A 17,583-nucleotide genomic window follows, 5' to 3' on the forward strand; every position below is an offset into this window, starting at 1 on the left:
AACATAAAATACCTAGGGATAAACCTAACCAAAGAGGTGAAAAGTCTATACACTGAAAACTAGATAAATCTTATAAAAGAAATTAAAGAAGACACAAAGAAATGGAAAAATATCCCATACTCATGGAATGGGAGAACAAATATTGTTTAAAATGTTGATACCCAAAGCAATGTATTCAATGAAATCTCTATCAAAATAATACCAGCATTCTTCACAGAGCTGGAACAAAAAAAAAAATCCTAAAATTTGGGTGGAACCAGAAAAGACCTCAAATAGCTAAAGCAATCATGAAAAAGAAAACCAAACCTGGAGGCATCACAATTCTAGACTTCAAGCTGTATTACAAAGCTATAATCATCAAGATAGTATGGTATTGTCACAAAAACAGATGCATAAATCAATGGAACAGAATAGAGAACCCAGAAATGGACCCATAAATGTATGGCCAACTAATCTTTGACAAAGCAGGAAAGAATATCCAATAGAAAAAAGTCTCTTCAGCAAATGATGTTGGGAAAACTGGACAGCAACATGCAGAAGAATGAACCTGGACCACTTTCTTACACCATACACAAAAATAAAGTCAAAATGTATTAAAGACCTAAATGTAAGACACGAAGCCATCAAAATCCTCAAGGAGAAAACCGGCAACAACCTCTTTAACTTCAGCCGCAGCTACTTCTTACTTGACATGTCTCCAGAGCAAGGAAAACGAAAGCGTAAATGAACTATTGGGATCTCATCAAAATAAAAAGCTTCTGCACAGCAAAGGAAACAATCAACAAAACTAAAGGCAACTGACAAAATGGGAGAAGACATTTGCAAATGACATACTGATAAAGGGTTAGTATCCAAAATCTATAAAGAATTAATCAAACTCAACACCCAAAAAACAATCCAGTGAAGAAATGGGCAAAAGACATGAATAGACACTTTTTAAAGACACCCATTCGGCTAAGAGACACATGAAAACATTCTCAACATCACTCATCATCAGGGAAATACAAATCAAAACCACAATGAGATACAATCTCACACCAGTCAGAATGGCTAACATTAACAACTCAGGCAGCAACAGATGTTGGTGAGGATGTGAAGAAAGAGGATCTCTTTTGCACTGCTGATGGGAGTGCAAACTGGTGCAGCCACTCTGGAAAACAGTATGGAGGTTCCTCAAAAAATTAAAAATAGAACTACCCTACAATCCAGCAATTGCACTACTAGGTATTTATCCAAAGGACACAGGAGTGCTTATTCAAAGGGGCACATGCACCCCAATGTTCAGAGCAGCACCATAGACAATAGCCATATATGGAAAGAGCCCAAATGTCCATTGATGGATGAATGGATAAAGAAGATGTGGTATACACACACACACACACACACACACACACACACACACACTGGAATATTATTCAGTGGTCAAAAAGAACGAAATCTTGCCATTTGCAACAACATGGAAGGAACTAGAGTGTATTATGCTATGTGAAATAAGTCAGTCAGAGAAAGACAAATATGATTTCACTCATATGTGGAACTGAAGAAACAAAACATGAACATAAAGGAAGGGAAGAAAAAATAATATAAAAACAGGGAGGGAGGCAAACCATAAGAGACTCCTAAATACAGGGAACAAACTGAGGGTTGCTGGAGGGGGAGTGGGTGGGGGGATGGGCTAGATGGGTAATAGGCATTAAGGAGGAAACTTGTTGGGATGAGACTGGGTGTTATATGTAAATGATGAATCACTATATTCTATTCCTGAAATCATTATTACACTAACAATTGAGATATTTAGACCATTTACACCTTATTGATGTGGTTAAGTATAAGTCTACCATCTTACTATTTATTGTCTGTATGTAACCCTTGTTCCTTGATCATCTTTTCTTCTTCTTTCATCTTCTTTTGGATTGAATTGAATATTTTTATTCCATTTTATCATCTTTGTTGTCTTAGCTATAACCCTTTGTTTTTTGTTTTATTATTTTAGTGTTTGCATTAGCATACATTTTTAACTTATCACAGTCTACCTTTAAGTGTTGTTATACCAGTTCATATATTATAAGACCATTGCAAAAAAAAAAAAAAAAAACACTTTCACTTCACCTGTCCTAACTTTTGTGCTCTTATTGTTACACATTTTAACTTTACATGAAATATAAACTCCTGACTACATTGTGATTATTTGTACTGAAATACTTATCTTTTAAAGATATTGAAATCATAAAGTAAAAATCAAATATATTTATTCATGTAGTTAATATTTCCATGTTCTCAGTCTTTTGAGTAAATAGATCTTTCACCTGGTACCATGTTCTTTCTGCATGAGGTTTTCTTTTAACATTTCCTGTCATGAGAGTCACTACCAATGAATCCTTTTAGCTTCTGTATGTTTGAAAAGTTTTATTCTGTTTGCATTTTTGAAAGATATTTTAATGGCATATAGAATTCCATACTTTAAAGATGTAGCTCAACTATTTTTTCACTTGCATTGTTTCCAAAGAGAAATCTGTCGATGCTTATCTTCATTCCCATGTGCGTGTGTCTTTTTTCAGTCATTGGTTTGGAGCAATTTGATTATAATTTGTCTTACAGTAGTTTTCTTCATGCTTCTTGTGCTTGTGGTATGTTGAGCTTCTTGGATCTCTGATTTAATAGCTTTTATCATATTTAGGAAATTTAAGCCATTATTTCTTCAAATATATTTTTCTGTCTTCACATTACTCTCCTGTCCCAGGGGCTCCAATTACACATATATTAGACTGCTTGAAATTGTCACATAATTCACTGATGCTCTTTTCTTCTTTTACTTTTCCCTTTGTTTAAAATTTTTTTTTAATTTATTCATTTTGAGAGAGACAGAGAGTGTGATCAGGGGAGGGGCAGAGAAAGAGGGAGAATCTTAAGCAGGCTCCACACTGTCAGTGCAGAGTCCATGCAGGGCTCAAACTCACAAAACTGTAAGATCATGACCTGAGCTGAAATCAAGAGTTGATCGCTTAACTGACTGAGCCACCCAGACGCCCCTATTTTTTTTCTTAATTTTCTTTTTTCTCTATGCTTAATTTTAGAAACTTTCTATTGCTATGTCTTCAAGTTCACTCATCTTTTCTTCTGCCAGATCTAATTGACTTAATTCAATCCAGTGTATTTACCTCTTTCACACTGTAGCTTTCATGTCTACAAGTTTATTTAGGTATTTTTTTAATTTTTATTTTATTTTATTATTTTTGAGAGAGAGAGAGAGAGAGAGAGAGAGAGCAGGGGAGGGGCAGAGACAGAATCCCAAGCATACTCCATTGGGCACAGAGCCCAATGCGGGGTTCAGTCTCATGAACTGTGAGATCATGACCTCAGCCAAAATCAAGAGTTGGATGCTTAATCAGCTGAGTCATCCAGGTACCCCTCGTTTAGGTCTTTTTAAATATCTTCTACATCTTTACTTAAACTTTAAATATATGAAAATCTGAATAGTTAGAATAACTTCTTAATGTTCTTGCCTGATAATCCTAACATCTATCTCAGTTCTAGGTGGCTTTTAATAATTTATCTCCTCACTGTGGACAGTATTCTCCTATTTATTGGCATGTCTGGTAATTTTTACTGGATTCCAAACATTGTGACTTTTACTTTCCTAGGTGCTGAATATTTTTGTGTTCCTATCATTATTCTGAAGCTTTATACTGAGACGGAGTTAAGTTTTTTAGAAACAGTTTTATCTATTCAGGTCTTGCTTTTTAAATTTGATAGACAGGACCAGAGCAGTGTTCAGTTTAGAGGTAAATACTACCCACTACTGAGGTAAGATTCTTCTGTGTATTCTACCTAATACCCCACAAATCGCTAGGTTTTGCAGTCTGCCTTGTAGAACCAAACATTATATACAGCCTTGTGTGAGCACTAGGCATTGTTCCTTCCATTCCTTTCAGGTGGATTTCCCCTAGCTTTGGGTAATTTCCCTACAAGTATGCACTGATCAATATCCAGATGAATTCTCAAAGGAGAACCTCTGAAGTCATCCAGAGTTCTCTGTCTGTACAGCTCTCTTCCTTTCAGCACTCTGTCCTATAAATTCTGGGCACATTAGTGTCTTCAGACTCTCAGTCCTCCCCTTAACTCTGTCCCACCAGTGCTAAGCCATCTACCAAGTTTTATCTGGGGTCCATAGCTCTGCACTCAACCTGGAAATTCTCTAAGTCATTAACCAAGGTAATTTAAAGGTCCATTTCTCAGGGATCACTGCCCTTGGTCACCTGATGTCTCGTATCTTTAAAAACATTGTTTTATATATTTTATCTGTGGTTTGTTTTTTTCATGTAGGAAAATAAGGCTGTACCCAGTTCTTTCATATTTGCCTAAAGTAGAAGTTGTGTGCTTAGTTGGGATCATACTGAATTTTGAACCTTACTTTTTCTAGTCAGTATTTTATCATAAGCGATTGCCATTGGTATACATCATTCCTAATCTGTTTTTTGTGTGTTGTCTTAATACATAATATTATGATATATAACTATATCAGTTTTACTGTAATCATCCCCTGTTATCATAGTTTTTCTGGTTATAATATTCCCAATTATAAATAATACAATGATTGATATTTTTGTGCACATCTTCATCACCATCTTCAATGTTTCTTTTGGACAGATTTCAAGAAGTGAAAAAAAATTGAGTTAATAGAAGCTTTAAAAAATATTATATACATCATCCAAATGTTCTCATGAAGGCTTTCTCAACCCACATTCCTAGGAGCATACAGGAGTGCCTGTCTTATTGAATCCTCACCAACATCATTTTTCAAAGTGTTTGCTACTCTGATGTGTGAAATTGGTGTCTTGATCTAAATTGTGTTTTCTGATTATTGGCAAGTTGAATATTTTTATGAGTGTATCAGTTTTTCTATTTTCTTTTTGTGAATTATATATTCCCATTCTCTTATTGTCTGGTAAGATATTAGGGTGTTTCAAATCAATTTGGGTGAGCTTCCTGACCTTATTTTCTTGCAATATAGTCCAGCCTTATATAAACCAACATTTTTTCATGATTTTTTTTTCTTTTTTTCCTTTTGTTGTCTTTGCCTTTGTTTCTACCCCTACCTGGAAGTTCTACTTTTATAATCTTAACGTCTTAGAAACTCTTTCCCTATTTCAAACCAAAAGCTTCCTTCTCAGTGAATTCATCCTTGCCAGTTCTGGGATAGACTAAGATCTTCCTTCTTCAAACATCCTCCCATTATAGTATTTATTATATCGGTTTACATGCTGATATGTGCATGTACTGGTAAGCTCCTTGAGGACAAGGACTATTTAATTTAATCTCGAAGCTCACACATCTCTCCTGATAATAAATACCCCCAAAACACTTACTGAATGAATAAATAGCCAATAAAGAGCAACTCATACAAACTAAAATAAGTGTTCACTTATTTCACTGGCATTTATTAAATACCTCTTATGTACCACATGAAAGAAATTCAAACCTAACTTATAATAATTCATTTCTTTTAAATGGCCGTCTATTGTTTTCTAGCCATTTTTCTCATTGGCTCTTTTGAATATAATTAATGATATCAGGAGAGCTAATATTGCAATAGCACTACAATTGAACTTAGAAAGTCTCTGATCTGTTCCCATCCTGCAATCTCTGCCTAAATTATTAAGAGCATCTGGCTTTAGGGGCACCTGGGTGGCTCAGTTGGTTGAGCCTCTGACCAGATTTCAGCTCAGGTATGATCCTAGGGTCATAGGATCAAGCCCCACATCGGGCTCCATGCTGGGCATGGAAACTCCTTAAGACTCTGTCTGCCTCTGCCCCTCTCTCCTGTTCATTCTTGCTCTCTTCCTCTCTTTCTCTCTCAAAATAAAAATAAAATTAAAAAATAAAAGCAGCTATCTTTAGATGACTATACATCTGCATAATGACTTCCTTTTGACCCTTTCCTTTCCAGCTAATTGAGTTGGCTTGTCACTACTAAGTGAGCACATCTCCAGGCACAGCACCCCCACAGGAAAATTAAAGTGTGTTTCCTTCCCCGATGTGCTCTATCATTTTTGGTGTCTGAGTGTGGAATCAATCCCTGAAGAATTTGGTAATGGCCTATTAGACATATCACTTTCCTCAAAGCAAAAGGTGAAGGTCACAATAGCCTCTATTGAGAGGGTCTTTTCATACCTCCCTCCAGTTCTTCAATCTCCTCCCCCACATATTTGCAGGCAGTTTCAGTATTGTGTGGAGTGTATGATTTACAGGAACATACAAACCTCTTTACAAAAGCTCCTTGCTGAGTCAGGCTGGGCTAGAAGATTAACTTCTATGGAAAGTGAAAGTTCCTAAGTGCCTGCCTCCAGTCTCCAGGGGAATGATGTGGGTAAATCGATGAAGAGATACAGACAGTGCAGGCTTCAGCAGATAAAGATGAAAATGGAGTTTCGATAGAGAATCTCACCAGGGTGAAGTGGCACGTGTAAAGCCATCCCAGGATACGCAGGGTCCAAGATTTTCTATCTTTTTATTCAGAGCCTCTTTCCATATGATTTGATGCACCCAAAATCAGCATATCAATAACTTTGTGTTTGCCCCATCTCATGTCATGCTAAGGAAGAAACACCGTGCCAGACAGTGGCAGTAATATGCTTGCCAAGCCACCCAACTTTATTAATTTTTTAAGTTTATTTATTTTGAGAGAGACAGAGAGAGAGCACAAGTTGGGGAGGGCAGAGAGAGAGAGAGAAGGACAAAGGATCCGAAACAGGCTCTGTGCTGAGAGCAGAGAGCTTGATGTGGGGTTTGAACTCATGACCCAAACTGAGGTCAGGTGCTTAACGGACTGAGCCACCCAGGTGCCCCAGGCCATCCTACTCTAATCAAGGACTGACCATAGACTCTCAAGACAACCTCTTATGCATGTGCTCCAAAGCACTTCCCACTCCTCAAGTTATCTGGTCCACATTACTCAGGTGTCAGGGGGTGAGAGAGCAGGGGATCTCGCCCCAAATGGAGAGAAACAGACTAGGAGCCCTGCATGGATGGCACCACCAATCCAAGCCCATCTCAGGTACCTGGGAAGTACTTTATACATTTCAAGGAAGGCTCTCCAACGTGCATGGCCACCAAAAGCACAGGGCTCCGGTCTAAGGGCACTTCTGGGTAAACACATGATGAGAATGTGTCCACACAACAGGAAGCTGGCCCATTCACAAGGCCAACACTGGGTCAGAAAGTTCCTACCACACTGCATTGTTATTGTTACCACAAACTCACCAGCAACTAGACAACACGGTCCACCTTCTGCTGTTTTCAAATCCCCATGCCTAGCACCAAGATAGACATAGAATATTGTTGATTAAATGTTAAAAGTCCTGGCTCAGGGCATGTTTAATTTTCACTGTGCATTAGAGCATCTTAGAGAAATGAATAATGTCCTGAAATTAGGATAGAAGGCTCAGTTCAACCTCTCTGGGTTTCAGTGACCTTATCTTAAAATGAAGGCATTGGACCAGCAGATCCTTAAGGGCCTTCCAACTTTAGATCCTATGACTTGAATGTCTATGGCTGGCCCTAAGCAGGGAGAGATCACTGACTTCCCAAGAAGCTGAAAGGGATTTAAACCAACAAACCTAGTTGCCAAAGCTTAATACATGTAGGAAACTATTCATTCCACCATCAGCTAGAGGCTTGGAGTCAGATGGCAAATGTACTAATCACTCTGTCAGTAAGCTGAGCCATGGAGCACACTCCCAGTATCAGCACTTGTGGGGCTGGGGTGGAATTTTTTTGTTCCTACTCCAAGGTATTTGAGTCCAAGTGATCTGGAGCACACAGCTTCTGAACCCCTAATGTGAGTCCATGCCCTGGAGACCACAGAGTCTAATTATATTGAGTGGAGAGCAGCAAAAAGTCACAAAGCCATTAATGTGGAGGTAGGAGGAAATGAACACCCAGGGAGAAATTCAGAAACTATTTTGAGAAACAGGAAAATTTGCTTCTTTGTCTTGGTGACAAAGTAGCTGAGTCACCCAATCGCTCATAATCTCAGGGAACCCATTAGCTTTGGTTGAGTCCCCACTCATCTGTCAGATAAAGTGGAATGGTGTGATGGTTGGAGAAAGCCCAGAAGGCCTGGCTCTGGGAAAACACAGTGATTTTCAGGGGAGGAAAAAGAGGAGCAGGACATTTTTTATAGCTCATAAATTGAAGATGAAATCACCATAAAGGGCTGCCAATGAAGCAATGCCCACTAATCCTGCACTCAGGCAAAGCTCAAATGCCAGAGATGCCTGGAGATCGGGCCTTTGAAGGGAGAAGATCACCCAAAAGTGTTCTGAGCCCAGGGAACAAATGGGATGGACAACAGGAAAGTAAGTGGGAGAATTTGCTTATGGGGCTTGCTGAAGACCCATACATCCATCTCCTGCTGTCGCCAAGGTGTCTGAGCACAGGTAGAATGCACAGCCTCTGAACCCCATGGCCCCATGCCAACCCAGGCCCCCCAGGAAGCCCTGAGCCTAAAAAGTGTAAATCACAGCAGGCGAGCCCTGCTGAAAATCTGAGAGAACATTGAAGGGATGGGAATATTGGAGATGCTGTCCTCTGTGACAGTGAGACCAGCATGGTCCCAAATGACACACTTCCTGACCTCCTATGATCTTCAGAGAACTCCAGAGCAACTGAAGGTGATGGATGAAGGAACCAGCTCAGCCAGTGGACGGCCGAGTCCTCTTATTCAAGGAGTGGCACAATGATCAGGGAATACAATGAAGTTTAAGAACCAGCTTCTCTGCTGGAAAACTCAACCCATTTCTGATCAATGCTGATGCCTTTATGGAAAAGACAAGTTGGTAGCGTTTAAAGTCTTAGGTGGTATACTGATGACAGCAACTGGTAACTCAGCTTCAAAGCTTGGGTTAAACAGCATGGTGTGAGAATCCAACAGGATCAGAGGGGATGTGGCCGTGCTTTGGAAATGGCCAAGTGGATGAGCAGTGAAAATGGCCATTCTTATTGTTACCAAAACCCTTAAGCTCATTCTGGAAATGAAGGAACAAAGGAAGCACAGCTCCTAGAAGAAAGTGTCTGCTTCTGGAACAAACACAAGCTTCTCTAAGGTCACAAGATGATTCAGTCACAGACAAGCAATCCTTCTTTGCCTCAATAAATTTTTCTACTTAGTGAAACTGGACAGCACAGAGACAGCTTTGGTGCAGATAAACAAACTTGTTCACAGTAGGAACAAGTTAGCAAAAGCCAGCTCGCCCTGGCCCAGTATCATTTCTCCCTCCCTACTGCTATAAAAAGCTCCCCCATAAATGCTAAAGCCCCAACTGAATCAATCATCAAACCAAATCCTGGAAGCCTATCTGAAATACTAAGCAAAGTTTTAACATAGATGTTGCCCTTTGCGTCCATTCAAACTCAGATCAGTCCCTTCTGCCAGACTAGGTTGGTTCCCCAGACAACTGTAAGGAAGGGAGAGAAGACTCACAAGTTTTTCTTTCCCTCTAGTGAGTGAGATTGTGTTCTCTTTCAAGCTGAGGGTCACTGCTTCTCACTCTCCTAGAATGAGCTATTGCCCAGAAAGCACCTCAGTCCCTCACACAACAGCATTCTTGGAGGCCTGCCGTGCCATGTCCCAGGCATGTTTAGATGTGATGGAACCATGCACGTGGAGCCAGCTGGGGATCAAGGAGGAATGGGTTCATAAATACAAGGTGTCCACTTTAATGCACACTCAGTAAATGTTGGCTTTTATTCATCACTAGATAGATTATTCACAAAAACATTTTTTTAGTTAAAAAAATTTTTTAATGTTTATTTTTGAGAGAGACACACACACGCGGAGTGTGAGTGGGGGAGGGGCAGAGAGAGGGGAGACACAGAATGTGAAGCTGGCTCCAGGCTCTGAGCTGTCAGCAGAGCCCAAGATGGGGCTCAAACTCATGAACCATGAGGTCATGACATGAGCCGAAGTCAGACACTTAACCGACTGAGCCATCCAGGTGCCCCCGAAACATTTTTTAATTCAATTAAGAGCCTTCCATAGTCCAGGCACTTGGGTACACCCTATAGAGAACAGCAAGATAAGAGAATTTGAATTCTACCTTTAGAAAGGTTAGAATTTAGAGAGAAGAGAAGACACACAGGCCAATGCAGTACAGAGTTAAATCCGGTATGTGTTAAAGGAAAGTATGAATGAAATGTTAGAGAAGCACTGAGGGAGAAGATTCCTTCTGTCTGGTGACCTGGAGCAGTGGGCATAAGGTGGGGCCTTCAGAGTGGGGAGAATCTCTCCACTCAGTAAGGCAGCAATGCCATTCCAGCAGAAGGTCAGCCCTGAGGAGAGACTCGGGGCAGGAGGGGGCATACCACATGTGAGGAGAATAGGCTAGAAACAGATGTGAGGAGGGACCAAAGGATGGAATAGATATTGGGACAGGTTCTTCATTGCTTTGAAGTCAAGGAAGACCAAGTAGAGGGCTGTAGAAGCAAACATGTTCAGGCTGGAGTGCTGGTCGTGAGGGAAGAGGTGCAAGCCAACACAAATGCATGGCAGGAAAACTATGCCAACATGGCAGGTATTTGGGAAGTGAGGAAGGCCAGGCCGGGAATAACCGCCTCCCTGGGGGTGAGGATGGGCACAAGCCACAGAGGGTTAGCAGTGCCCTGTACGCCCCTTCTCTCTAGAAGGTGTGTGGTGAGTGCCTCTGTCATAAATCTCACCCTGAGTACTCTGTGGAGACAGGACTTCACTGGAGGACAGCTGCACCACTAATTTTAGGTTTGTGCTGGAGAAGTAGGGCTGGTTTAATCTCCAGGGCAGGGAGGAGTCTAAGTGACAACCCTGGGCATCGGCTTCTACAAAGGCACCCAAGGATAACTCTCCAATAGCGTGCTATCATTTGGAGGATGATGCTCTGTAGGGCTATTCATGTCCTCTGACATGGTACTTTCATCCCTGTCCTGGAAGACCACTTCAAACCCATAGGTGCTGGCATCCAAATAGAGTTGAACAGAACTCATGTGGGTACATCTTAGTTACTATTTGGGGGCATGGAGTCCATGGGAGAAGGTGGGTAGGGGCAGAAACTCGCTATTTGCGTGCTTTCCTCTGGCCCTGCTGCCTGATCTGAAGCAGACAGCCGAGGATCCAGTAGGATTTGTATTAACAATGGTTAAGAGTGTTACGTCACAGCAAAGTTTACAAGATTTTTACACATTATGTCTTAATGTCCACAACAAACCCAGGAGGTAGGACTTGGAATTCATACTTGGAGAAATGCAAAAGCTCCATTAAGGAAGGTTAAATGAGTTGCCATGGAATCTGCTAGAATGAGGGCGACAATGCTGGTCTTCAGATTTCAGTGCCTTGGTTCTTACCTGGCTATGGGGGGCTGGGAGTAAGGCAGAAAACAAGGCAGCTGTGGGAAAGAATCCGAAAATGGAGGGAGCAGACATTTATTTAGCCTTTGGGAGGAAATAGCCATTCGATTGAAGAGAAAGACTCCCCTATCATTAAGCAAATTGCTCTACGAGTATGAGCCATTTAGACGGCAACAAAAATTTAAACAAACTTTAAGTGTTTATGATCGTCTTACATATGGTGGTTTAGAAATAAAATGCTGGAAATAAACCATGTAAGACACTCCAGTGGTGCTTTAAGAGCTAAGGCTCATGTATCAGACAGGGTTTAAATCCCAGCTCTTCCACTTAAATCCCAGCAAATCACTTAACTTCTTTCAGCTTCCATTTTTTTCCCTGTGAAATTGGGCACAGTAATAGCACCTGCCTCACAGAGAAGAGGAAAGAATCAGATGGGCTAACACCTGCTAAGAGCTCAAGACAGGGCAGGACACATAATAAATGCCATGGTCATGACCGCCATATGGTAGAGGTTGGTCAAGAAGGCTCTTCTCTATGGAGGTTTGGTATTAATTTGGCATTTGGCTCAAGAAGGGGAAATCATTTTGCCCAAATTTTATAGAACAGACCAGAAATGCAGAAATCGGCCTGAGTTCCCTGAAAGGTTCCTTTTGTCATTGCAAACATCCACCCCTGTGAATCATTTTTTTTTTCCCCATAGAACCTTGACCAGATCTATGCCCAAATTCAACTTGCTTTGCAGAAGAAAAAGAGCAATAGACATAGCAACTTGGCATGAGGCTCTGAGAAGGGGCTTCTGTGCATTGTCACTCATCCTGCCCCACCCAGCTTGGCCTGAACAAGGAAAACAATAAAACCTATCAGGACCCCAGAAGGGAGTCTAGTGCTATGGTTGTCTAGAAAGGCTTCTTAGAGAAGCCTTCCAAACAACATGGCACCCATTTGGCAGGAAGAGATGACTGGGTGAGACTCCTCTGTGGAAAGGCCCAGCAGCCATCCCACAGATTTTCACATAGTGTCCGGGAGGCAACCACATACTCCGGAGCTGCCAAACAGATGAATGGAAACACCAGCAGATTAGAAGAGGGCTTGTTGATAGAAGAAAATGATCAAGTTAATGGACTGGTAACCAAAGGGTGTGTTAAGACTATAGATGTCAGCAGCAAAGGCCTACATACGATGATAAACACCACGCACATCCAAATCACACATATCTGAGTGGACTTAAATGGAAGTTTAAGATGGAAGTAAAGTACAATTACAGAAAAATCAGGAAAGTTCATCTTTTTCAGTCACTGAATTTGTGACTCTGAAGTTTTGTATTACTTGCTGAGGATCCCTTGGTGGAATTTAGTTGAATCTCACTTTGCAATACATTTGCTCTCCCTAGGTTTCTAAAGTGAGGTACATAGAACACTGACTTCCCCCCAAAACAGTGGTCTTTGAAAAAGCTCAGTTCCCTGGCCAAATCAGGTGTAAGACAAGGTGTCCTAAGGACCCATCATGGACATTTTGGATGTGTGTGGGCTTTACAAAGGCTCAGGGAAGTCTTACCATAAAGGAATCTGTGTGATTTTGTTTAACTCAGTGCCTCTCAAATATATTTGATGAGGAATTTTTTTTTTTACTGAAATAGAATGTATTTCACTCTAGGAAATGCTGGCATAGAGAGCCGCAGGTCAGGATGGATGATAATGGCATTATGGTGGTGACCCAAGAGAAAAATAGTCAGGTGGAACAAGAGCCTAAGATTGATGCTGAGGTGCAGAAAATCTCCTGGCTGGGCATGGAAATGCTGCTTTGCCAAATGACCCCATATATCTCAGAAATTGGCTGAATTCTTCCTAATATTCTTTCAAGGTCCTCGCTGAGTCACTCCCATAAATGATGGATCTTAATGGTTCCGAATATCTTCTATGTGTCTAACCATCTCCCTTTTTAAGTTTGTGATTCACGCCACGCCGGCAAGCAGGGCCAGAGAGAGGGGGCTGAGTTTCATTTTCTAATCATAAAAGTACATCTCAAACCCAGCATGCAACCAAGATGGACTATGCCAATGCCCGGATCTCATATCAGAAATTTAACTGGCTGCCTCTAGAGATGCCCTGAGGAGTGTTACCTCTGCCTGCCATTTCTAGACTGTTTTTTAAGGGCTACGCAAACTATGTAGAATTGCTAGGAGTAAAAGGGACACTAGAAAGCTTCAGGCAAAAAACATGGGCTTTTGAGTCAGAAAGATCTGTTTTCAAATCCCAGCCCTGCCATTCCTTCGCACTGTGATCTTGGATAAAGCTCTCTCCACATGGTCGTTTCCTCATCTGAGCATGAGGGTGATAACATGCTCCTTCAACGTCATTGTGAGGATGAGAAAAAATGACACATGTGGTTGGGGAGGGATGCCCATTGAGACAGCACAGTCATTGCACCATATCTGCAAGTGGGGAGTCATCATTCAACTCAACCGGAAGCACCATGAGAAGCCACGAGGCCTTCTTCATCTCTGCATCTATTACAAAGAGGGGAAAAGCACTACAAAAGTGCTCTATACCTGATTATTCGGGTGCGCTTCTGGGTGTAAGGGGTGATGACCTTGAAAAGAAGTTCCATTGCTCCATTAATTCCCAGCATGGCTCCTGTGGTGACTGAGAAAGACCAAATCACAATAGTTATTGAACCATCTGAACCAAGAATTCTTTTTAGCATTACAGAGTGGCCCTAAAAGATAGGGGAGATCCATTACCTTCTTTGCAAAAGGTCACTTAAAAGCAGAGAACCTTTATGTTCTTTTCATTCTTGGCTTAGAAACAAAGATCGCCTATAAAGCACACATTATCTTCTCACACTATCTCCTCTAAGGGGGCCCAAGCCATGAAGTTATGTTTTTCATTTCTGATGTCCCACTGTACTTCTCCATTGTATTCTTACTCAGAATAGTCAAGGCAAATGCCAAACAGAAGATTTTTCTGTAAGTAGATCTTTGCGTTTCAATTCAAGTCGTTTCATCCACCATCAACTTCCCACATGTTACATACATGCACACACATACAGTCATGCACACACAGGGGTATACATGCATATACACACACTGCTAGTATATCGCAAAATACTCTCTTAGACATATTCTGCCACTGGGAGACTTCACAATGAAGAGAAGCCACAGGTGGATGGGTTAAGATTCAATCCAGCTTGGACTGACTTCTTTAAAGCTCTAAGAGGCAACCTAATAAAGAAAAAAGCTCCCTTTCTTTTGCACCCTGGTTCCAAGTTCCCTGACAATTTTTGTGGTTGGATCTCCCATGACTGAGGCTAAGACTTCATGATGCCCCTATCTATTAGCATGTTAAGGGAAGAATTAATTCTTCCCCCTCTGAGGTAACTAGCCTGGGAAATTCTTGCCTTTTTGCCCAAGTGGATGGTTATGAAAATATAGTCTTAGATCTGAATGACAAGAAATAAGTAGATGGGTATTTGGTCAGATGAGGGGCTTCAGATACATATTTTGGACCCAAAACGTCTGGACGTCACGCTCATTTCCAGTGATGCTCTGGCCCCTCTGCAACATCCCCAGTCCCTCACTTCATGCCGCTCACTTCAGGAAGGGCCCCGGTCATGTCAAAAACTAAGGGGAACCTACAAGATACAAAATGGAATCAGTTTGGCAGGGGGCAGAAGTGTCAGAGAAAGAAGGAAGAATGCTATCTTCCAAGGTGTGACTCTCTTTTCTCTTCCCTCCACTGCACTGGTGTGTTGAAACCAAGACTTACAAATGCTTTGTGCTTTGGGCCAGGCTTATTCCAGGAAATATGAGTGGGAGCAAGGGGGTCATGGGGAAACAAAGAGAGAGGAACAGGGAGGCTTATCCTGGCCTGCTCCAAGCCCCAGGAAAGAAGGATAAATGAAAATCTGAGGGGGGGGGGCTCTAATATAGTTCATCCCAGTACAGTCCACCAGAGAGAGACTGAGGCTGATGTCTTAGTGATTACAGAGACCGAGTGTTCCTGGAACATTCTCTATGCATATGTCCCTCCTGAGGCTGGTACAGGCAGTAACTGCCTGGATCAAAATTCAGGGATTTGGCAATCTAGTCCTGCCCATCAATCTTCCACTCTCATGGCTACTAACTCAGCCCTTTATTTCTAAACTGGGAAAACATGTTGGAGAAATCTCTTGGCAAATCATTCAGCAAAATTCCCATATTAAGTAGAGTTAGGGAGGAAATAGTTTTAGGAGCACAGATTCTAACATAGAAGACTTTAGGCTTGGACTTGAAAGATGGGAACAATAAGAAACCGCCCCCTGAGTTCTTCCTGGCTGTCTGCCTGCCCAAGGTCAGACCTCTGGCAGCTCTGTCAACATCCCCATTGGCCAGTAGAGAGCTGCTGAGGGTTCACTGGCTGTCACAGACCCATTATGGCTCCAGCCAACTCCTTCCACAGATAGGAGCTGTTTAGAAAGCTGCCTGGAACATTCAACAGTGGCTAACAATTCACCAAAGGGACAGCAATCCATCCACAGGATTCGTGAACTCTGCTCACCTCTCATCAGTGAAGTCAATGTATACAGAGTGATAGTATAATTTTGTTAAATATCATATGAAACATTTCATTGGTACAATAAATACAGTCGTAGAACATGAGACAAATGGCCAGCTCCTCATACCTACAGGCAAATCCCAGCATTTCTTTAGAGCTCCCCACTAAAATGAATTCTTCAAGATCTCTATAACCTATATATATGAGAAGAAAGCTGGGTTATTCAGCCTAATAACTATTGTTCAGGAAACCAAAATGAGATATTTCAAATCTTGTGCTGCTGGAAAGTTCCAGATGGGGGTGGCAGACTTTCTGGCTGCTTAGTAATGAGAGTTGCCTTTTACACAGCTCCTCACTTAGGTTTTCCTTAATTAAAGATGGACTGGTTTATATAGATCTTATCGGCCTCTCCCAAATATTCTCTGATTTTCCTGGTCAACATATGAGTGTGGGAGGAGGCTTTATCTGTGAACATGGAGTCAAGGATCTATCTTGTTTCTTCCTAGAAATACTTTCTCTTTATGGGTCCTTCATGGTTATTAATGGAATTAGCCAATGAAATATGACCCTACTAAGGATCTTAGCAGTTCTGAGGACAAAGGGGAAAGCCTCCACCTTTCCCCCTTATGTGTGTTCTTCCTATTATTTCAAAGGACTAAGGGAAAAGAGTAGAGCAGGGAAGGAAAACTAATTGAGCAAGTGCTATGTGACAAACATACCCATGAACGTCACCTCACTTATCCCATCTACCAAGTCTATGAGCTCTTATGACCACCATAATTTTATAAAAGAAGAAACCAAAGTAAACAGGTTAAATGCCCATGCCTTAGGACTCCCAAAGAATGAAGTCAAACCCAGGTCTTCCTGGATCTAAGCCATGTTCTTCCCTCTAGAGAGCATTACATCACTTTCACTGTGCAGGAAAGGGGCTCAGAAAAGAGAAATAACGTCTGTGCTCATTCTATGTGAGATAGAAGGTACAGAATCTAATCTGTTCACAGGAAGTGTCCCCATATGGAGAGTAAACATGAGTTTTAGAGTTAGAAACTCAGCCCCCAAACTTGTCTGTATAAATTCAAGCAAGTACTTCACTCTTCCAAGCTTTGTTCTCTTTTTCTTAGCTATAAAATGGTAAATGGAGATACAGGATTGTTAGGATAATCTGAAACCATCCAGATCAGGAGACAGCAAATAAATATCAAGCCATGTGCTGGGACGCATCTAGCTACCTGAAGGACTATGCTGAGAAGCAGTGAGAGATAAAACAAAGTAAAAGATGTTTTGCTAAAGGATGCTGTGATCAATAAGCAACTTCAGGGACACAGTAGGGAGATTTGTGATGTGAAGGGTCATTCTTGACATTGCCCTGTGCCTTAGATATGATAAGGCCTGAATGAAGTCCTATGATGTCTCCTGCCACAGGTCTTTCTCACCTTGTAGTACTAATAGAGAGGCCTAGAGGATTCTAATAAGTGGTTCCCAATGGAAAACAACACTGACATCTAACTCGGGAATGAGCTCAAGAGTTCTGCCTGGATGAGGAAAAGACAAAGAAAGAAATTCTCACCTCTACAGCCTCTAGGACAGGAGTCTCCTCATGGCTTATTGATCTTCTTGGGATGACATGTATCCTCCACCCACACCCTCCTTCCAACCCTCAGCCCTAAATGGTTTG

At 41.5% G+C, this 17,583-nt stretch overlaps 1 protein-coding gene across 3 annotated transcripts in view; it reads right to left on the reverse strand.

Annotated features, from left to right (window-relative positions):
- AGBL1 (AGBL carboxypeptidase 1) overlaps positions 1 to 17,583 on the reverse strand; it is an 843,888-nt gene that overhangs the window by 760,495 nt on the left and 65,810 nt on the right. For all 3 annotated transcript variants that reach the window (XM_045058839.1, XM_011282742.4, XM_045058840.1), the window contains exon 5: positions 13,925 to 14,018. In XM_045058839.1, coding sequence (XP_044914774.1) covers positions 13,925 to 14,018 — 94 coding nt within the window. The remainder of the gene's footprint in view (positions 1 to 13,924; positions 14,019 to 17,583) is intronic.

Source organism: Felis catus, chromosome B3 (assembly GCF_018350175.1).
Source record: "Felis catus isolate Fca126 chromosome B3, F.catus_Fca126_mat1.0, whole genome shotgun sequence".
In the NCBI taxonomy this organism is placed as follows: Eukaryota; Metazoa; Chordata; class Mammalia; order Carnivora; family Felidae; genus Felis; species Felis catus.